A 22,785-nucleotide genomic window follows, 5' to 3' on the forward strand; every position below is an offset into this window, starting at 1 on the left:
AAACCGAACTAGAAAGGGGGAATGATAGGAAGGTGAGACCAAGTCAAAAGGGCACATTTTCACATCTCTCTCCCTCCCTCCCTCCCTCCCTCTCTCTCTAAGCCATCATATTATTCTACAATTATTGGTGTGGGGACAAACTGAGCTCATTGATCTTTTGTCCTTGGGAGCAAGCTGTTTCCCTTGAAAATACAAGACAATCTCTCTCTCCTCTCTCTCTCTCTCTCTCATGAATCACGAGCACTTATAGCACGCATCTACTTGGACAACCCTCTCTATCCCTCACACACACACACACACTACCAACCTTAAAGTGGTGGGAGAGAGAGAAGGCAAAAGAAGGAGACAAGACATCCTTCCACACAATCAAAGATTTTGTCTCCCATTTCCAAAATCCCCCCACCTCTGACTTTTCACCTCCCCTTTTATTATATGGAGAGCAACCCCCCATTAACTCAGCAGAAGACCAAGATCTCTCTCTCTCTCTCTCTCTCCCTCTCTCGCTCTCAGCCACTGAGGACTTGATGTTTTCAAGTGAGGCCAGTCCCTCTCATATTTGAAAAGCTTTCACTAGTGAATGCATTTCTTGAATTATTTTTGTTAATCATTAGTGAGCCTACCTTGAGTACATGAATGTCACTCAAGATACATTGATAACCTCATGAATCGGGTAAAGGTAATTAGAGGTAAATGCGAAATTTGCGCTAATAGTCCAAATATAAATTTGTTAAAGTTTGATATAATAAAGAGTCGAACATATTCATATTCATGTCCATTCTTACACCTGATCTGTATATACATGTCCGGTGCTTTACCTTTACGCCAATCAAGATATCTCTTAATCTTTCTTTATGACTAAGAAGTCCTACCTAAAGTTAGGAATCTTCATAATTTGTTGGTTTGCAGTATCCTTATTCCTTTGAAATTTGATATCGATATACAAGTCAATCTAAGTAAGTAGGGCAAAGTCTTTGAATTATTTTAACACCTTTTGACATAAAATGTTGCTATGCTAAATAGTACTGTGAAAAGTTATTTCTTTTTTTTTTTATAGAATTGAGATCCTCTAAACTTAGGAAATAAATTCAAATCTAATAATTATTATTTTCAAGATTGACATATTAGCATCCTCTTATCAGACGAGATATGCCCAGTAGACAAGTCAGAGGGGGGCCAGGGGCGCAGTGGACGTCCAAGAGAGCTGTGTAAATGAAGCATACAGAGGCCAATTTGGATAGAGTGAAGAGTAGAAGATGTGGCACGGCAGCGATTAGTTGCTTGAAGCAGCTTGGTTGAGCCAAATTGACGAAGGCAGGTGCGGCGGTGGTTGTGGACACCGGTCGTGGCGGCTTGTTCAAAGAAATTAGGATTAGAGTTCTCTTTTTCTAGGTAAATCGAGACTCTCGAAGTTTATGAAAGCTTACATCTCAATTTCTTTAGGGTAAATCTAACGTGAATTCTCTGCCCCCAAAATATAGAGAGTATCTTTCTCTTTCTTCCCAACACAATCAAACAATGTGATGTCTAAAAACTACCAAACCCTCTTCTTGATACAGTAACTCTAGGTTTATAAATTGGGAAAGTAACTTCTTGAAACGAACCTCACTCCCAAAAGAGAACTTGAAGGAAGATTGACCATACATAGATACATCAAGTATGTCCAAAAAAACAGAGAGAGAGAGAGAGAGAGAGAGAGAGAGAGCCAAAGGTAAAGTCATTGACACACATTTTGAAGGCACAAGGATGGAAAAAAGAACTCGGAATGCGTTTCGGGGCATAATGCGGTGTGCGAATTGTTTAAGTGGGAAGCAATGGCTGGCATGCATGAAACACTGCACAGATTCACTGGCTTTACAAAAAGATCGCATGTCTTCTACAACACGTGAATAAAGCGAGTGGAAAGAATAAACCGATCCCATCCTCTATTTAGATCCCGCGTTGAAAGGAGCGAACAAAAGAAACTAGTTAAGGGATTTCGGATATATTGGTCGATACGGTTATCCTAACTTTATTGAACAATATGTCTAAAAGGTAAACTGATCGAGCCAGTTATTTTAATTGTGGTATCGTGACTAATTATATCATAGTGAACCCTTCTAGAGAGGCTCTATGTGTCTTGAGGGAAATGAATAACTAAAAATGATTGCATATATCGCTTCTTGAATTGAACAAACGAATTTTTTTTTTATTATTATTTAGGAAAATATTAACCATGAATTGTTGTAGAGATAATAAAATCATTTTTCATTGAATAATCATATCGAGCAATTTACGAGCAATTATTTTTAAGAAAATATTTTCCAAATTAGTCATTTTTCACGAAACAAATGAAATGTAATTGTTATCTTACGGGTTTTTTTCTATAATTAAGTTTCTATCTGTATCTCGGCTATTTTTTATTGCTTGTATGTGTATATATGTGTATGTATATGTATATCACACAACACTAGAGTTAAATCATCATAAAAACTTTGTCATTATTCTTTCTCTAACTCTAAATATCAACATTGTCTTAGAGTAGGAAAACATATTAAATCTTCTAACATCTCTACCCCAAATCAACACTTCCTTTACTCCTATTTCTATCTCAATAATGTTCAATGCATATCTAGTTTTTTTCTTCTTCTTATGCTTCTATTTGTACTTTGATTGTAATTAATTACTCTTATAAATACATATTACACAACCTTAGTTAGGACTAAATCATAATAAACATTTTGTCGCAGTTCTTTCTCTGACTCTAAAGATCAAACACGTATATTGCAAAGCTTAACCTTTCTCTACTTTTTGAACTTATTTCTGACAGTCCAAGGCACATTATTCTGAGTGATGTAAAAGCACTTGAAATCAAAGTCCCCCACCATTAGTTCAAAAAAAAAAAAAAAAGTTCCCCATCAATGGAAAAGTCAATTTGTTGGTGTAGTGGAATGATGAAGTAAATAGGTAAGCATGCAAAATTATGACGTGGGATGGCAAAGCGCAAGTGCGCGCCATGAAGAGTTAAAAGCATCGAATTATTACGAGCATGTAAAGACGAGCAAGTGCATGTTCTTAATGCGTTTCATTGCCCATTATTATCGGACCTTTTGATGTATTCTTTGGGCCATTTTTGGTGTCATGCTCGATTTAATAATCATGGGATCCAGCTAAAGCAAGATGAATGATGAGATCTATGAGTAGTTTCTGGCAAAAATTTAGAGAGAAAAAAAAAAAAAAAAAAAAAGAGGAAAGATCTTGTGGTCATTTTCTTTCCTTCTTTCGGCTTATAATACAATTTTTTTAATTAAATAATCGAAAAATAGCTAGTGTGTTCGTTTCCAATAATTTTGCATGATTGTGGTCTCAAATCCAACAAGAAAAGACAAAAAAAGGAAAAGAAAAAGAAAGACAGACAGATATTTCGCTGCAAATCTGAACCTCGATTGACAACTCGACATCGCTTAGCTAGACATGCATGCACGTATGGTATGCATCGAATGCTGTAGGAACAGTAAAGTCTAATTAAGATAGAGAGTAACTATAGATTGCCAATAAATATAAATAAATGAAAGAAAGCAACAACACAAATAGAAAAAATATTTAAGTTTCACAATACGGTCGACATTGACGCTAGAATGTCTATCCCAAAAATTTTAAAACCGCCCTAAAAGCTTAAATGTTAAAGTTGGATATTCTAAACATGGTATTAAAGCATGAGTTTTTAAGTTCAAATTTGTTTTTGCTCTTATTCGCATCATTTATTTTATATTTCCACACTTTACTTAGGTCAAAATCCAATCTACACATGAAGGTAAGTATTAGAATATTTATATATTAAACCACAGCTTCATGTAAGCTCTAATTATTTCGCAAAAAATGATTAATTTGAAAAGTATTTTCTTAAAATTAATTACTTGATATAATTAATCTACAAGATATGTTTTCGGTATCGACAACAATTTATTTCTACATATTTTTGTGCCATAAAATACTTATTGTTTCTTCATTTGTAAGGGATATAAGTGATCATTTTAGAAAAATGTTTTTTAAATCATTCATTTTTTTCAAAATTACCGAAACCCTAACAACTTAAATTTTGAGATGTGACATTCTAAGATTAATAATAGTATGATAGAATTTGGAAAAGTCGTTTCTTAATATCTAAATGCCATGCTAATGAATCACTAGAATTTTCCAATGAATGACACTAAATTATGTTTTTTTTTCTTGGGCAAGAACCAAACATCTATGCAATGTATATATGTTATTCTCGATATATAGAGTCAGCAGCTTCTTTTTCTAGTTTTATTTTGTTGTAGTGTCTCTTGTAATCGAAACAAAATAAAAATTCAATGTGCATGCATGTGAGAAAAATCAATATCTAATTAAGTTAATAAATTCCCTTATTTAGACAATGATACTTAACGAGCCTGAGTTCTTAAGTGATGTCTATCTCATGCATCCGTGAATGCATGATTGGCAATCGAGTATAGCAGCATCTCGTGCTACATATTCCACGTGCACCGGCGCGAGGGTCAGGAGTGAGAAGAAACAAATCCATTTTAAACAAAATCAAACAAGATTTTTGACAAATTGATGATGTTATTAGAGATTTTCTTCTCCGTATTATCCATGGTGTCGAATGATTGCACTGCTAAAATGTCATTTGTCACCTTAAATCAATCTTAAATCAGACAAAAACCACTAATCAAATGATTGTTGAGTGGTTCAAAACTTGATTTGCAAGCCGAAAGTCATGAGCTCGATTATCCCGTCTATCCTTGATTTTATTTATAAAAAAAAAAAAAATCGATTTAGTATGTAAAGAATGGCTTTAGACTTAGGTGTGTTGTCGATCTAAGATTTCCTCGTTCATACTTGGTTGAGTTAGGGTGGCGGTCTCACCCAGTGGATTATTAGTGGTTCATTGGTGTAGTAACGTATGAGGTAGGTTTCAACTTCGCCAGGACACAAATCGGACAAAAACAAGAAAGGAAAAAGCAAGAAGACTTTGCTTTAAACGAGGTCAAAGCTCTATCCAATGTCTTACACCCGTAGTCTAAACCCCCATTTCCGCACTGGCCGACATCGCCTTTCTTTTCTTCACTTCACATGCATAATGCATTAAACTCTCTCTCTCTCTCTCTCTCTCTCTCTCTCTCTTCATGGAAATTCATGGAGAAGGTCACATTTGACTCCAATACGCTTTTCAATGGATAACGGTTCTAGGGATAACCTTTTTATTCATATCTTAATAAAATTTATGAGCCTAGAAAAGCTCATTCTTTTGCCCGGACAATGTTTATATTAGTCTTCAATAAATCTCAATCATTGATGTAATACAAGTTGGAGTTTCGAAACAAATTTCATTTACAGGAATTGTTGATTGAAATTTGTTAAAATAACGTAAGTGTTTGTTGTTTGTTTGTAAAACAAATAAAATTATGTTGTTCCTTATTCCAAGTGGGAAAATTAGGAGTACGTGAGTCACTATATAAGTAAAGATGTCTTCTAACATTGTGGGCTAGACTCACAATACCTTGGTGCAAGTGCACGAATAATTTGTGGATCATATTGGCACTTCACAATAAAGTGCGGTCATTTTTTTTATTATTTAATTTTGAATGTTATTATTATTTTTGCCTAATGATTATTAGGCGCTCTTATAACCTTTAAATAAATTGCGTTCGTATGGATATAACTTCTTAGCCTGTGAAAGGTTGCTTTTACTCAATCATTATTTTTCAGAAATTATTAGTTTGGAATTATAAAATATATGTATATATATATTATTTAATTTCAAATTTTCAACTTGTTTTTTGAGAAAACATGTGTTCACTTTGCAATCTTTTCCAAAGGATTACTTTTGTTCTAAAGATTGAAATAAATTTGTCGATTTCCCATCTCATTTTAATTGTTAAGTCTTGACGATTTTCTTTCGAATAAAACAGCCATTATTTCTAATTGTTTCCCTTTGAGAGTTCTTAGAAATATCAAAATTTCTATTTGATATTCTTATTTGAGACTTTGCTATATCTTGGAGGATTTTTGCAAATTAGCAAAGTTGTGGGGTAAATAATTTATAAAAAGAGTGATCTCTCCTTAAAGTCTAATTCCATTTTTCTTCCCATTCTCGACTTGTATGAAAAAGAGAGTTTTTCATTCGGGTGATTACAACATCCGTTGGGACAACACATATCATTAAACTTAGGGTTAATATCCTTAAAAATCCTAAGTTGATATAACTATGATAAATTTCTTAAACACAAAACTTCAAATTTGTACGTTTTTGACAAAATTACCATAAATTGATAATGGGTTTAATTGAGAAAGTTAAAAGGGAATTTTTAAAATATATATTACGTCAAAATTTAATAATTAATAGTCGATATGCAAAAGGGTTTCATCATATTTGTAAATTAAATTGGATATATAGCTTTGGCCTTTTTGAGCAGTGTACCCCCATCAAAACCATATAAGAAAAGAAAAGAGAATTACTGTTGTAATGTCGAAAGGTTAAAAAAATTTCACAAGGCCTTTAATTCAAGACAATCTCTGACATGACTTGAACTGACTTCAAGTATCAGTGTATATATTTAGTTACATATGCAAGATAAGATGCTTGGCATCAAATAAAAGTCAAACCCTAATTTATGAAAAAATGTAAAATAAAATGAGGAGAAACACATATCACCTCAAAAACATGTAGGGTTTTCGTTCACAAGAAATTTATCCTTGACGAGGGCTGATAATAAAAAATTAATTCAAAACATCCATCTAAAATTACTGACGGAGGAATTTATATACGACCTAAACAGATAAAAGTATTCCGAAATAATTGTAATTTTTTATTGTAATGGTGACATAATATATATATCTCCTGTCCATGTCCCATACATGAAGCAAATTCTGAAGTGAAAGGGACACTTCAAGATCATTGAAGAGACCGAGAGGGAGCGCCAAAAAAAGACATGCATACGTAAGCGCAGACCCTTCCCGTTTCTTCAACGCAAAGCTCTCATCTTTCACTTCACATTTTCTTCACTTTGATTTAATTGAAAAGGGTCGATACAAATTCTAGAGAGAGAGAGAGAGAGAGAGAGAGAGAGAGGGAGACGATCAGATAGGACTGCCGTTGACGATGCCCTCAAAGATCCTGTTCATGAAGGGCAAGTCCAACACCTTGTCTGGCACCGAGGAGGAGGAGGAGGAGGACGGCGACGACGACCTGCTCTTCTTCGGTAGAGGGTTCAGATCGTCGTTGTCGTCCGGGTCGGATGGCGGGTCGGTGGCCCACGAGTCGTTCGAGTCGTCGTCGCAGCTGAACGAGGCGTCGATGACCCCGCTCGGGCTCCTCGGGCTAAGGTGACCACAGCGACGCTTGCGCTTCAGGAAGCTGTCGAGGGACGAGGTCACGGCATCGCCCGCGGTCTCTGCTATTCCCAGAATGAATCTGCAACAGTCTTCCACCGTTTCCTGTTTCAGAAGCATGATGAGCAAACTAATGAGCACGGCACTAACTGAAAAAGTCAAGAATTGATGTTGTCAAGACATGGACATTGATATTAGGGTTCTTGAGTCCATTCACGATGCTGTTACTTTCGTCGCGGATTGGCCAGATTGTCATTAAGTTCCCTCAAACCAAGGGAGACGTTAAAGGGCATCAACGCAAAGGACATATTACGTTAAAGGGCCGAACGATGCGATAGGTATGCGAGCACATATCTATGTATCTATACAAAAGGATTATTTTAAACCTACGCATGCGGCACTTGTTAAACAATCAAATAAGGAAAAAAAAATAAAAAGAAATGCGCGTGTCCATGTAAAATGCGCAGGAATTTCCTCACGTCTTCGTGGTAGTTTAATGACATTGGACTTAGGGGGACCCTTTCCGTCAATGTATGATGAAAAAAAGAAAGAAAGATCAATTCATCTTCCAAGAAAATGAATTTTTAGGATAAAGTAGTGGACGATACATCAACCCCACAAGAAAACAAGAATTGTATACACTGTGGGAAAATGTGTCCTTTCCTTTTTTCGTGTGTATGGTCAAAGGCAAATGATAAATCCCACTAAGGAAAAGGGAAGAAAAATAACCGAAAATGGAGAAGCAATGAAGGGGAGAGAGAGAGAGAGAGAGAGGAGAGACCTGGCTCATGTGGAGGGCACTCAAGAGCTGGGCCTTGTACTCCGAGGAACGAAACGGCTCGACCTCCTCGATGACGCGCAGCATCGCCGCGGCGGCCAGGACCGACGGGAGATGCTTCAGCGATCTCGCATCTGCTTTTCCAGGAAGTCAAGAAAGAGGGACGCGGTCAAACGAACGAATTCTTGCGGTGGGTGTCGTCGTCGTCCTTTCGTTGAAAGCGGATCTTGAAAAAGCGAGAAAAGAAAGGAATAAGATGAGACGTCTCACCGGAGACGGCGGCGACGAGGAGCCGCTCGCAGCGACGGAGGAACGCCCAGTGGGTGAACTCCCCATGGTGGGGGCTCGCGCCGAGCCTCCTGGCGACGTGGTGGACGAACGACAGCGGCGTCACCGGGTGCATCTCCCACCCGAGCGTCGACAGCACCAGGAGCTCCATCCGCTGCACCGTCTTCGCCTCGAACACGTACCTCGCGTCCCCGACCTCCTGACAGACAGACAGACAGACAGACACCATCATGAACAGGCGCACGCGCATTCGTACGAGATCGACGATAATGTCTAACGTCGAAGACGTGAATATCAGTCGAAAATAGGATCGAGATTCGTCTCGAAAGATGCCTTTTTCGTGATTCGTTTGAGCGAGCGGCAATGGAGCGTTCTCGTTTTCCTTACTTGGAGTTCTACGAGGAAAGGGACGTGGGTCTCCTCCACCTTGGCGGCCAAGGCGAGACACGTGACGGCCACCAGCTGCGTCATCCACGGCCTGTTGTCCCGCTGCAGGCGGAAACCGGCGAGGAACCTGTCGAGGTAATCGACGGCCAGCACCGCCGTGAGCGCCGAGAACCCGTAGACGCCCCTCACCATCAGCATCCACTCCACGGCCTCCCGCCGCGCCGCGACGGCGCCCCCGTCGTCTTTCGCGACCTCCGGCCTCGCTCCGCGCTCCTTGGAGAAGAGCGACTGCAGCTCCGCCTCCTCCTCCTCCTTCTCCTCGCCGTCTTCGTCTGCCCACGGCGAGTCTTGCTGTCGATCCGCCGGCTGTGAGGGGAAGAGTGGAATTCCGTCAACTTGGCCGCCGCCGCCGCCGCCGCCGTCGTCTTCTTCGAATCTGCCTTCTTCACAGTAGAGAGCATCGTCGGACAAGAAGGAGGAAGGACCGTCTTCTTGCTCCTGCGGCGATGATGGGTCGTGACCTTGTCGCTGTACCATCGCCATCTTCTTCTTTGGCGGAGAAGAAGTGGTCTGTCGAGACCTCCCTCAGGTCATTGTGCACAAAGAATAGCCTTTAAGCCAGAAAGCCAACGTCTCTCTCTCTCTCTCTCGCGTGTTGCAGAGGCGAAAGGGGGAGGAGGGGTTGATTTTTAAGAGGGGGGGGAGTGCGTTTTGCTTAGCTCCTTTTTCTTCACGCTTGTCCTTTTCTTCTATGCAATTATTATAAGTTTTCTGGGTTTTAGAAAAAAAATATATAATTTTTGGGTTTTTGGGAAAATCGGGTGTGCTTGCTTTCGGTGTTGCTGGTGTTTGAACTGTTGTGTTGGAAGGGCAAAAGAGTGGGAAAAGGAGGCACACACACCAAGCCGGGACCCATGAAAATAGCCTCTTATGGAAGCAATATAATGGGTCACTGTGTGCAAGATCTCATATTTACTTGAGAGAGAGAGAGAGAGAGAGAGACTTAGGGTTTTGTCCTTGTCCCAAGAAATAAAAATCATAAAAGGAAGCGCAAGCAAGAGGCACTTTGGGTCGATCCCCCTCATCCTCCCTCCTCCTCCTCTTGTTGATGTGGTTCTTGGTCTTTGGGGTCTTTTTTCTGATAAGCTGTCTTCAGACAGACTTGTCAATTTTATCAGGTTTGACAGAAGAGAAGGAATCCATTTTGACAATTGGAGGAAGATTGGCTCCCCCCTTGCTTTTCCCCACTTCCCACTGCCCAATTGGTCATAAGGTTGGACCTAAATGGCAGCAGTTAATGCCCCTCTTCTAGCCAAAAAGCCGTTCTATGTTCTAACTACTTTGAGTTAGGTGTGGGAAAAAATGAACACAAAATTGACGGAGTCAGTAAAACGGAGGGAAAACTCAAAAGTGATTCGGATATGCTCGAGTAATCAGTAATGACTGGCTCATCGTCTCATCCATAAGTCTTGATGATGACGAAGCCTCTGGTGCTTCAACATTGAAGTTTACAACCATCCTCTCATGCTTCCGAGGTTCCATTGTCTGGCTTATCATTGCCAATCCACTTTAATTTTGATCGAGAAACATAATTTATACTTCAGTTGCTCGAGAGATTTGCATCCCGCCCCTAACAGAAAAGAGGGAGGATGGACATTGCATCGGCCATAATCCAAGAATGACTGGGTGAATATGGTTTCCAGCGTTTCGAACTGAAGCCACAAAGCCCATCGTAGTGGCAAATTTAAGCGAAAGAGAATATAAAATAAAATGCGTGACTCCTCAACTCACTACTTGTTAAGTTATATACAGGTCTTTTCCATTACTCTTAGACATTTCCAAAGAATATGCTAGAAGTACCAACAAACGAGCTTGGGGATTGGTCATGAAGATCGCCTCAGAAACCAGTTCAACATGCAGTAAAGGGCTGAATCCACTGATGATAGTGCAACGATGAGCAATGCCACAAGAATCAGCGTAAGAGTTGCGGTCCTCAGCTGCAGCACATCCATGGAAAGACTCAGCTCTTAGCCAGCTCAAGAGTAGTCAAATTAAAGCAAGAGAATATGAGTTGCATGATTAGCAACTGTAAAAGTTCAGTTCAACTGTGATGAACCACAAGGATGCAATCTCGTTTGGATGTGGTGTCGAAGTGTTCACCATGAAAATCAGCTTTATTTAGCAATATAGGACAGCTTGTTAGGCTAAAGAACTATTCTGAATCTATCCAGGCCACAAGAATGAGCAGATTTTGGAATTACCGTGCTCTGAAAGCTCGGCCATTCTATGTACTTCAGCTGGCCAGGTTGCTCGCCCAAAAATGTGAATAATGACTTCAAAGACCTAAAATGGAAATCATAAAATTGGTGAATGCAAAGATCAAATATTACGTGCCCTGCGAAAATCAAAGATGTGATAATACCCTAATACATCATTGGCCTGAAACATCATTGTCCTGGGGAATGGCAACAGATGAATCTGAAGGGGAATATAATTCTGAGAATAAGTTAGTACCACACTACTTCTTTGATCAGACTAGCCCAAAAGGGTTCAGGGTTTAGGTCATCGTCATAGCTTAACGCATGGTTATTTCTTGCTGCAGACACCACATGATTGTTCCTCCAATGCCCGGTACCCAAACAACCAGTTTTTGTTCTTAAAATCTGCAAAGAGGTCCAATTGTTGTAAAACTTGGAATTACAACTTCATTGATGTAAATTAAAGAGAGAAAACGGTGGAAGCATAATTACTTTACCACAGGCAAGCCCAATAGCTTTGCATTCATTATTTTTCGTCTGCTTACAGCTCTTACTCCGAAGAGGAAATTTATTACAGGTGGGATGAATCGCACCTACAAATGCACAAGACAGTATTTAGGCCAGAAAGGAGAATGAAAGGACATGTACACCAGAGAGACAGAAAAAGGGACCTAGATGGCTTCCACTTAACCCACTGATTGTCACCATCTTCGGTTTTTGATTCCCAAGAATCCTACAATTGCAACACCGTCAAACACTGTGCCTTCACTGGATGCTTCAAAAAAAGGAGAAAAACAAACTTATGAAGTTTTTACACCTAACATAACAAAATCTTAAAGTCAAGAAATAAGTACTGCACAAAGATGGTGGAATAGTTACTCTTCCATCAGCTCAGAATTTTAGCAACTACTAGAAACATTGAACATCTTTTACTTCCTTTGTCAATAATACCGCCATGTTTTTAAGAGCATAACAATTCATATTGCAAAAACCTCTAGAAATAAAGCAGAATGAAAAAGAGGAACTTGTATGAGTTTTAAGTAGAGATAGATAGAGCATAGAAAAGGGGGCAAACAAATAATTTACAATCAACCGAAGCAATAGTACAACTTTGCAAAGAAAAGATACAATAGGACATCAGGTCAAGAATTCATGCTTATCACTGAAAATTCCCATCCATGCCATCCATTTCTAAAAGAGCGAATGGAAGATGAGTGATGTGATATGATTGCACCAATATTTGTGCACAAATTGGAAAGCTTGGACGTTTCTAAGCATTTCTGAAGAAGTTAAAAGATTGACTAAAAATGAAATTAATCAGAGGCCAGGAACTCTTAATATCTTTCATCATCCTGATTGAAATGTCTGTGCCTCCAAAACACAACCACTTTTTTGCATAAAGCATTGATAACTGTCATCTTAAACATAGATGTTTAGGAGCAGGATAGAAGCATACTTAAACATTCTATCGCCTTCTACTGGTGCCAACACAGTACTTCCTCAAATTTGCACTCGATTGGTAAAACTAGAACAGCTGCTCTCAATATGAGAGTACCTAGAAATCATTGTTGCCCAATGGAAATGGCAAGGCATGTCCAATGTATAGCCATCTTATATGTGCCAACATGGCATACCAAGAGACTAACAAGACCATTTAATTATGTTACATCACTCCGAATCATAACATGAAAATATCTTTTATGAGTCCACTGAATTTCCTCACTAGCGTACATAGACATTAGACACCATATTTACATATCCAATCTTGCATTGAATATTTGTATGTATGACTTGATTTCACAATCTTCACATAGGCCCAATCCACTCTCAATTTAGTGAAACATCTAAGAGACTGAAATTCCTACCCTAGTTTCTGTAATTCCAGACCCAGTCACTCTTCCTGTGACAACACAATCAAAAGATAACTGAAGCTACAGAACATCTTCCCCTGCAGTAGACATCCGACCCTGCACATAATGAGGTAGTAATGTAACCAAACAATACTATAGCCTTATTGAGATTGACATGAGTTCAACAAATGTAGTGATTAACACTCACCCTTCTTATTCCAAAAGCAAATACAAGTGCCTGCAGTCGATTAATCTTGCTGCTAGTAATAAACTCATATATCATCTCGTCTACCAGAACCGATGGGTGAGGATGACTGAAGTTTAAATTTTGATAAAAGGGTGACAGAAGAATAAAATTTGCAAGAGCAGGGAAATATAAAGATATGAAAAAACATTGATTGCCCAAAAGTACTTTAAAGAATATGCATTCAGTTTCCAAAAGCAATTCGACCTCTGCGTGCTTGAGCACAAAGTTCTTGACAGTGTGACAACAATGCCATGATATGCTAAAGTATGGATTTTCTTCTGTTTGTGAGATGCTTCTACGATTATAGTAGTTTCAAAACGACATAGTAACAGAATGCCACTCTACATGGTCCTCAACTGCTATTTATTCATATCACAGTGGGTTCTGTAATTAAATTCTCCCAATTTAACCATTTGACAGACCCGAACATAGGAGCAGTACATCAAAACGACTTCTAAGACAATAGATTTAATTAGAAGACTCAGTGTACTTTCCATCCGCTACAAAAATTCAGGACCCATCTGTTGTCAGCAGATGACATGCCGACCCCATTTCCGCTAGAGCTTTGTAGACCACGGACTGTACTCAAGATTAAACTTTTATCTTCTGGGCCACCCATTTCTCATCCAAAATCAAACATTTTTCATGGAAAGTGAGAGGAATTCTCCAGCTCCAATTTCCACAACGCACAGCCAATTCAACAACCAGATGGCGGCAGTGATGTACAGACGAAGGAAATACGTCAACCACTTGGTGTGCAAATCTTCAAGAACTCAATAGAGCAGACGGGCCATACACCCACACCAAGCAAAGCAAGCACACGAGTGCGAATTCATACTCACATGCCCACAAAAGAAGAAGCGAGTTCATAAACTCAGCCTCCGGAAAAGATTCAAACGACCAGCAGGGGAGGCGAAGAAGATGAGAAGGAAGCGAAGGAGAGAAATGGGTATCTGAGAAATACCTCGTTGCTGAAGAAAGGTTGGCCGATGTTCAGTGCAAGAACGTCCTTCGGGCGAAAGGGAGGATTCTGGGGGGTCGACGGGGTGGAGAAGACAAGAACAAACGTAGAGGCGAAACCAGGCGGTCGGGCTCGAATGATGAAGGCGCTTGGGCTATGTGGATTCTTGAGACACGTATGACGGGATAATCATCCAAAAAATTGTAAACCTGTCATAGGCGGCGAATTCAGCGCTAAACTTTTTTAATTATGTCAATTTTATTATAAAAATTTACCACTTTAGTCCTAAACAGTTTTTGTATTGATTCGATCTTAAACCTTTTAATAATTTGTCAATTTAATCCTAAATATTTTTTAACGTCAATTTAATCGCAAACCTATTATTTGGATATTTGGCTGGAAAAATTACGTTGACATATCATGAAAAGATTTATGAGTAAATTGGAAAACTGTCAAAAGATTTAGATTAAATTGACAAATTGTTAAAATATTTATAACTAAATTGGTATAATTAATATGATTGAATTGACTTCCGTATAAAAGATTATGATTTATTTATTTATTTTTATAATATTCTTTGTGACTAGCATGGTCAAAAGACTAGACATGAGATTGCCACATTGATAATGACGATTAGTTCCATGATAAAATACAACTTTGAAGAGGTGAGTATCTGAATTGGAAAAGGCACATGCAATTAATGGATGAGATCGCATCTAATCGAAAATTACAAAGACAAAATTGAATAAAATTAAAAGTTCAAGAATCCAATTGAAATTTGCCAAAAATACATCGATTATTATCTTATATGGATTGTATTTTCCTCCATTATTGATTCGAGGAAATTTTCTCCAATCAAGTTTCTAATGGGCACATCACAAATATAGACATTACATATTTTTTATTTAAGTTAATTTTACATATCAGTGATATTCATAACTTATAACACATCAAAGTATGATTGAGGAAATTTCCTCTAATTAGGGATAGAGAAAAAAAGAAAAAAGAAGCCATATATCTTTTTGCCCCCTTATTTGATTAAGGTGGAGTTGCTCATTGTTGAAGAAAAAATACTAGGGTCATTATGATCAACAAGAATTGCAGTGTCCACTAGAAAGTGTATTAAATTAATTTACTGAATATGGTGGCAAATGATTGTTGGTCAATGAAATGAATTTAAAACTCATTTTTAAGTAACTCATCAAAAACAACGCACAGGTGACGCCACATCATTTTGTGAAACAAAGTGAAAACTTAGTTTATACATCTATAAACACGTGACAAAGATTCCCAATTGAAACTAAAAGTAAGATCATAAATCATGTGATCTTGGGTAGGTAGCTTGATACTTTTGAAAGTAAGGCCAACGTCTGATTGGCTCTAGCTGTAGTGTAGATGATCCATATGACTTCATCATTGCCCCTAACGAGCTGCAATTAAGGTGATTCGAAATGAAAATTTGTAAGTTTTGCATGCCTTCATTGTCAATCTCACACCTTGGCATAAACAGTTAATTTTCTCAGAACAGCTCCTGCATTAAGGAGATAGAGTCACAATCATCATCCAGGATTTTTGCAGAAATCTTGGTAGTGTTTAAGATGAGCAATAACCACTGGCTTATGCTACCTCTTTCCTCTTTCTGGTACTATGTCAACCTTTTGATCTGCTGCTGCAAGATGAATACTTGTCGGCCCAACTGTTCTTATCTCCGTCTTGTGTTTCTGTTTTCACTTGAACCGCATGACATAAAATGAATGTATTCAAGTTGACGGAAGCAAAATACTTGAAATTGTACAGTTCTTTTCAATTTACAGAAACACAATGACCCAGATGAAAACAGGAACTAATGTCACAATATCAAACGGAAATGAATATCAACCACTTAATTCGTGAACAGTGAACCTGCAGCTTAAGTTCATCAATCTATGTACATAGCCGCAGAGAGGTTTCGCTACCAGCACGACCAAACCCTTGGTCAGTCGCTCTCGTAGTCCTCCTCATCCCCAAACGTGAACACGGAAGCATCAGCTGCCATTGCCTTGAACTCACTCTCTGAAGTGGAGAACTCAGTGCTGGAGATGACATCACTTTTTGGTGGGGCGGGGCCTGAGTTCCCGAGAGAGACCTGCTCGGTTGCACGTGTCACATTCGCTACTTGATCTGCATTACTTTTATTCTCTGAAGTGGGGGTAGTAGATGTGACAGTTTCTCCAGTTGAAGATGCCGGTTGCCTTCGCTTGCTCTTGGAAGAACCGGCTTCCTCTGCTTCACTATCTGAAAACACATCATCTTTATCGTTGCTTCCTGGGACTTTGCTTTCATGGTGATCAGAAGTGGCTGCAGTGCTGGCAACTGATGCAGGAGGAGGGTCCGAGGTGGCACTGGAAGTCGTGGTCCCGCTTTGAGCGAAGGGTGGGGTTGGAGGCGCACCATCATAATCCACCAGCACAATCTCTACTTGGAACCCAGGAGAAGGTAATTTCCTCTGCAAAGTTCATGCCAACCAACCTCACGTTAAAACTGAATGGACTTCTTTGCTTGTTTAAAGTGACAATCAAATAAGTCCAGCACAATGTATGCAGCATGCCAGATCATCACTCTCAAATTCTTCCTTTTTTTAAGAAAAGAAAACGGGAATTCTCAACAATAATAACAAAGAGTTGATTACCTTATCAAACCCGTCAAGATCGTTGGTGTTGAGGACCTTTCTGTTCTCCATAAATGTTGTGTTTAACCAACTGAAGGAAATACATTTGATTAGAGAGCTCCAAACACAGAAAAGCACAAAAGAGAATATATATATACATATCACAGGGAAGACAGAATATAACCAGTAGAAATCTCCTTGGCGATCATGGAAATGAACCTTAAAATCCCCAGCCAACTCTGTCAGACCAGGCTCGCCTGGCAAAGCAAACACCATAATTCCTTTCTTTGGTGCACTAAACCAATAATCTTCAGGCTGCACAAAGCAAGCATATATATCAATTACTTTTCTTTTTTTTAGCAACAGTAAAACGTCCAGTAACAGGAGGAGAAATTAAATGCAAAAAATGTTATGACCTACCGACAGATCCTTTGTTCTTGGATGCTTCTTAGTGGTAAATAGAATACCTGGAGAGCAGGAGATACAATAGTAAATATTCAAGCAATTAGGCTAATGTACTAGAATTCTGAAGAGATTATAACGTCATTTTAAGTGACAAAATTCCATTCATTTCAACAGTAAATTTAGACAAAACTCCATTTCAAGAAAAGCCATCTTTCAAAGTCAACTATATATCAATAGCCAAAATAAAATATTTGATCATGAGGAACAGAGAGAAATATATGTATTTCGCTGCACACAGCTTACTTACGAAGTACTATGCGCAAAACATCGTTTTGTTATGCCCCAACAGAGTAATAATGTTCCGATTATGTGCTGTTCATGAGGAACAGACAGAAGTATATGTATTTCGCTGCACACAGCTTATTTACAAAGTACTAGGTGCAAAACATGACATTCAGTTATCCTTAACAGAAAAGCATCCCAACATATAAACAGTCCAAAGATCAGATATTTTGATTATATCATTTTCCATCTTCACAACATGAATTAATCATGTAGGAATAAAGATAGCACATGAGCCAGCAGAGACCATTATGATCAGAGACTGTTATGGAGGGTCTGATCCAATAAGGACACCTGTGGAGACGAAATCCCCTAAGCATGCACCTGCAGAAAAGCTGATCTTCAGAATCTGTTGGAAAACCACAAAAGCAGTATCCAGGATCAGCAACGTACCTTCGCCCAGGCTGGTTTTCTCCATTGAAGTATGTCAAAACACGCTCAAAGTACTTGACATATCTCTGGACAGAAAATACAATGATGCTATCAAACAGAATGAAAAAGGTTGAGGACACTGACCAAAGTGTTCACTAATTGTAATTTTTAAAGGAACTCACAATCTGACTTGGCAAGACAAGCCCTTTTCCATCCACACATCTTTTCTGGTTGTAATAGTCAATAGACTCCTCAGCAGTTGGGAAGAACTGCAGAGAATGTCCAAGAAATGAACAATAAAAAATATGAACCAGTGTATTCTATGCTAGAGATAGCACTGGGTGTATGTCATCATCGTGACAACTTTTGAAGTCATACCTTCAAATATAGGAGAAGGCTAGAAATCATTAGCCCTGTTCTAGCCATCCCTGCCTTGCAGTGCACAACCACTACATTCTCGATATCCTCCTTCAACCATCCATAAGCACTTTTACAGAAGGATATTATAAGCTGAATGGGTGGACAATTGTGGTCATCAAATGGGAAACTTGCAACCTGAAAAGTTCACCCCGAAACAACTTACTAAGTGCACCAACAGATCTCAGTTTATTCATATTTATGATCCATCCACATTATTGAACCCTATAAACAGAAGAAACCAGCTGCAACACACCTTTCCTTCAAATAATGATGCATCATATAGCCTTTCAGAACAAAGATTGTACACTTTGTACTTGTCCTGGAAAAGAGGACGACAAAAGTATGTCAAAGCCTTCATAACCTTTTAGTCATAAAATAGTTATCGCTTTGACTAGCAAAGCCAACATATAACAAGTATATGATCAGAGAAAAGAACAAATTTTACCAGAACTTGAGCTTTTAGACCCACTGAAAAGACGAGAATATAAATCTCTTAGTATAAGCTACTATATAGATTTGTGATATTTCTGATTGATATGACTATGTACCACCCGAAAGATCTTGGAAATCAGTAATGCCCTCTATATATCTTGTTTATAGTGCGGAAGCATACTTTACTTCCTTTCTTAATGACAAGGAAACCCAGATCTTTTACACCAAGACAGCAAAAAATGGCTGATACAATTGAAAACTGCAATAACATCAACCTCATAACATGATCAGCCTCCAATTAGACTGTCAGATAAACTTTTGACTAATTACCTACCTTGTGCTGGGTTTCAAAAAATTTAATCACTTCTTCCATATGATTGCGATAGAACCCCTGCACACACATGGAACAACTTCAACAATAACAAACTTAATATAAGAGTACTCACATATTCTACTGGAAATAGTCCAATTACCTCTACATATCCAAAGAAACCAGAGCTCATATCGCCAGCAGGGAAACCCATAGCAATGATGTTCTCAGTGATATATGTCATATCCAAATCAAATCCTCCTTCCTACAGAAAAATAACATCGTCAAGCTCATTCACATTTTATTTCTATTATAAGAATCGAACAATCAACCACAAAGCTACAATTAATGCTGGTAATGTTTAATCAAGACAAAGCTTCATGTGAAAATAAAGCTTCGTAAGCTTCACGAAGCATTACAGATTTTGCAGACTTTCCCTGCTTTTCTATTATCTTTTTCGTTTTTATTTGTTTTGACGCAAGTACAAGCTGAACCTGAAAGGAATAATAAAGAATACAAGGTTCATAAATTAACTTTTTGATTAACACTCATATGAGATAGTATATTGATGGACAGAGTCTTTCTAAAGTTTCGACAAAAAAATTTTCTTAATTATAAAAGGCTTAGCAAATTTCATTGTAAGGGAGAACTGTGAAAACAACATAATCAAATTTTCAAAATTTTCACCGCAACTGAAAACTTTAATGCTCACAGATCAAAAATTATCAAGAACATTGAAAACTCATAATAAATGGAAAACATCTTCATGAACCAAACAGCCCCCTAGCTTTAAAGTGTGATGACTGACTGGTTCACTGACATAAGTAGTGGCGCTCTAATTCTGTGATGACAAGAGGGACTATCCTCATGTTATGAAATGCAGTTTTAACTTTCAAGCACATGTACTAAGTTGCTAATCCAAGGGATTTCATCTTAGAACTTAAGCCTTTTAAAGGGAAAATAAAGAAAGTTGAGATCTTAAATCAGTTCTTTGACTCCACAAAAAGGAGATATATGTTTTCATACAAGAAATATGTCTTAAATATGTGCATATGCATTGCCATGGAAAGTTACACTTTTAGATAATCTTGTTAGAAGTATAAAAGCTTAGATTTCACAATACCGACAATATCAAGAGCTGAAAGAGTATGCTATGCCATACTTGCTCATTTTCCTAATAAGAGGACCAGACACTTGTCACAGTACAGTTCTAAAGCTAGCGAGTGAGGATAAATTCTTTTCCATCTTTACATAAGTTCCCCAATTTAAGTCCAACCCCTGAATTAACGGATCCACGTAATATGATAAACTAGCTTTTCAGTGCATTTCAGGACAAAAAGGATAGCTTGAGCTAACAGAACAATAGTCTGACCACACAAACAAGGTCCAAGGATCCAAGCACTATTAGATGTAGCCAATTAACTTGAATATAACCAAATTAGGATAAAAGGTGAAAGCAAGACTATGACACCTGGTATCTACGTTTATTCTGAGAGACAACATGACGAGCCCTGACTTGTACTGCTTTCACCGCACTTTTGGAGGAATCGACCAAACCTTTAGTGATTGTTCCAAACAAACCAGGCTGTGCTGCTGAAGGACTACCAATACTTTCTTCTGCTGGAGGAGATCTTGGAGACAATTTCAAACCCAATCCACTAGTGAATCGTGCAAAGGGAGATTTACCACCATTGCTAGTGGTGGAGTCATCTTGTGCAGTTGATAGAGACTGAGGAATCCTCAAATTTTTAGCCCAAGATGAAATGCCAGCAGCAGAAATCCGAGGGGATCCATCTCGTGCAGAACTATCTGGTGCAGGATCAGTGGCAGAAGGAGGTTCCACATGATTTGCTGCTGCAGGGATGGATGCATCAGCTGACTCCTTGTCCATTTCACCAGTCTTAGAGCTTTCCATGGAAACTTGGAAGATTATGAGAGTTCAGCATAGAAGATGTGACTGTACCATGCGCAAGTAACGCTGCACAACTGAGAGTCAGAAGAAAATACCAATGGATAACACTTTCGCAATGCTTCACATCACACAACATCAAAGAAGATAGGCACCAAGAAAATTATGCCAGAGCCAGACTAATTGTTTAAATTTTATATATAAGAGCACCAAGAACCATTCAGGGTACAGTCAATGATAACCCTTTGATGTTCTTCAGATTCCCGATCACTACAAACGGGACTTCCCATCAATTAGGGGGGGAAACAAAAGCAACCCAAAATCTTTTACCGATTCCAAAGGGCAGCAATCACCAATGCAGATCCCTACAACCTACCCAAAAGCCAACTCGGAGCAGATGAAACAGAAAACGAATAGTTTAAAGGGCTAGCCAAGCCACTAAAAACCGAATAGACATGAGCAATTGCACCAACTAGCTAACACTCATTCCACCTCAACAGCAGCTAAGACAAACCCAACCTTGGCCAATCCCAAAACTACACAGCGGACATCCATACAGGCGACTCGTTCCTCCATTCCTCCACCCCAAATTTCAAGCCACCAATACGAATCACCGACCCCACTCACTCACCCGAAATCCGCAAGACCCGAGACTCGAGAAAGCACGAACAAACGGGGAGATCCCGAAACAAGAAACGAAAGATCCAAACACGATGCACCAGGAGCAAGAAATCCCAAAAACAATCCGAGCTTACCGTCGCAAAACTCGACAATCTGCGCAAAGATCCGCCGTAACGACGAGGACCCACTTAGGGTTTCTGCCCGACGGAGGGAGGGATTGCAGGAATTGTTGCGGGAAATGGAGGGAAGGTCGCAGTTTTCCCCGTTAAGGTCAACCGAAACCAGGTGCTGATCAGCCGAGGAGGAGGAAGGAAGGGGGAGCTTTGAAAGAGAAGTGTTGAACGGGGAGTAAAAGAAGGAGATGAGATGGACGGCTGTGGGCGAGGGCAGCGTTTGATCGGACGGCTCCAGGGCCAGAGGGGCAAGCCAGGAATTCCAGGGTCTTTTTAACTCGAGGATTCCCGCAACGAAAACCTTCGCTATCCGTGTGGGGGCAATTTCGCGAAATGGTCTTGCGTCCTTTACTCGATAAGAATAATGACGCGAATGATAAGTTCGGCTCGACGTGACCCATGAATTTTTTATTTTTTTAATATAATTTCTGAACTTTAGCATAATATTCAATAAGTCTTTATACTTTTAATTTATTCAATATAATTCTTAAACTTTTGGTACATATTTAATTTAGCCTTTGAACTATATAAAAATGTTCAATGTAATCCTTCAATTATTTCAAAATTAGGGACAAGATTTAATATCTTCTTATAGTCCATGGAGTGAATTGAGCATGTACGAAAAGTTCGCAACTGCATTGAATAAATTAAAATAATAGAAATCATATTACACATTAAGTTAAAGTTTAATGATTATTTGTGTCATTTTCCCTATTCGATATTCAATTTAGTCCTTCAAACTATAATCTTGATCGATTTGACTCGTGAACTCTTTAAACCAAACCAAACTAGCCCTTCATATCAATTTGGTTTGGTAGATGCTAATCTGCCAAATCAACATTTTAGCAACATAATTGCTCCATTTATTTTACAAATAATAAGCGATTTGGAAAACGGTTTTTCTAAAAATGATTGGTCATATCTCTTAAAAGAATGAATAAATAAAAAAATAATTTATTCGTCTATGAAAACGTTTAAAATAAATAATTATCGATAATAAAATAATTTTTATTAATTAACTATTTTAAATTATAT

General features: G+C 38.6%; 3 protein-coding genes across 13 annotated transcripts; all 3 read right to left on the minus strand.

The window, feature by feature from the left end:
- Window positions 1-6,804: 6,804 nt before the first annotated feature.
- Window positions 6,805-9,503, minus strand: LOC104453153 (cyclin-D3-1). The gene is made up of 4 exons (XM_010067674.3): window positions 8,804-9,503; window positions 8,399-8,615; window positions 8,132-8,262; window positions 6,805-7,455 (listed from the first exon to the last, which is right to left on the minus strand). Exons 1-4 carry the CDS (start codon window positions 9,344-9,346, stop codon window positions 7,099-7,101), a joined length of 1,248 nt encoding a protein of 415 aa, XP_010065976.2. The 5' UTR covers window positions 9,347-9,503; the 3' UTR covers window positions 6,805-7,098.
- An 856-nt stretch (window positions 9,504-10,359) lies between these two features.
- Window positions 10,360-14,289, minus strand: LOC104453154. Of its 9 annotated transcripts, none has more exons than XM_039316503.1 (6): window positions 14,123-14,289; window positions 12,927-13,028; window positions 11,559-11,794; window positions 11,318-11,466; window positions 11,065-11,146; window positions 10,360-10,800 (listed from the first exon to the last, which is right to left on the minus strand). In XM_039316503.1, the coding sequence occupies exons 3-6, from the start codon at window positions 11,586-11,588 to the stop codon at window positions 10,687-10,689; spliced, it is 375 nt and encodes a 124-aa protein (XP_039172437.1). In that variant the 5' UTR covers window positions 11,589-11,794; window positions 12,927-13,028; window positions 14,123-14,289; the 3' UTR covers window positions 10,360-10,686. The 9 variants fall into 9 exon arrangements, 8 of the variants coding, with proteins under 8 accessions (XP_039172437.1, XP_039172436.1, XP_039172434.1 ...); XM_039316502.1 differs by having other exon boundaries at window positions 11,559-11,829; XM_039316500.1 differs by having other exon boundaries at window positions 11,559-11,836.
- A 1,571-nt stretch (window positions 14,290-15,860) lies between these two features.
- On the minus strand, window positions 15,861-21,918 carry LOC104453155 (phosphatidylinositol 3,4,5-trisphosphate 3-phosphatase and protein-tyrosine-phosphatase PTEN2A). Of its 3 annotated transcripts, none has more exons than XM_039317178.1 (13): window positions 21,712-21,918; window positions 20,519-21,004; window positions 19,211-19,312; window positions 19,072-19,128; window positions 18,559-18,624; window positions 18,264-18,440; window positions 18,068-18,154; window positions 17,907-17,971; window positions 17,761-17,837; window positions 17,187-17,233; window positions 16,951-17,081; window positions 16,788-16,857; window positions 15,861-16,604 (listed from the first exon to the last, which is right to left on the minus strand). In XM_039317178.1, exons 2-13 carry the CDS (start codon window positions 20,960-20,962, stop codon window positions 16,095-16,097), a joined length of 1,833 nt encoding a protein of 610 aa, XP_039173112.1. In that variant the 5' UTR covers window positions 20,963-21,004; window positions 21,712-21,918; the 3' UTR covers window positions 15,861-16,094. The 3 variants fall into 3 exon arrangements, with proteins under 3 accessions (XP_039173112.1, XP_010065983.2, XP_018715210.2); XM_010067681.3 differs by having other exon boundaries at window positions 20,519-21,025; XM_018859665.2 differs by having other exon boundaries at window positions 20,519-21,033.
- Between the last annotated feature and the right edge of the window lie 867 nt (window positions 21,919-22,785).

This window comes from Eucalyptus grandis, chromosome 7 (genome assembly GCF_016545825.1).
Source record: "Eucalyptus grandis isolate ANBG69807.140 chromosome 7, ASM1654582v1, whole genome shotgun sequence".
Lineage (NCBI taxonomy): Eukaryota > Viridiplantae > Streptophyta > Magnoliopsida > Myrtales > Myrtaceae > Eucalyptus > Eucalyptus grandis.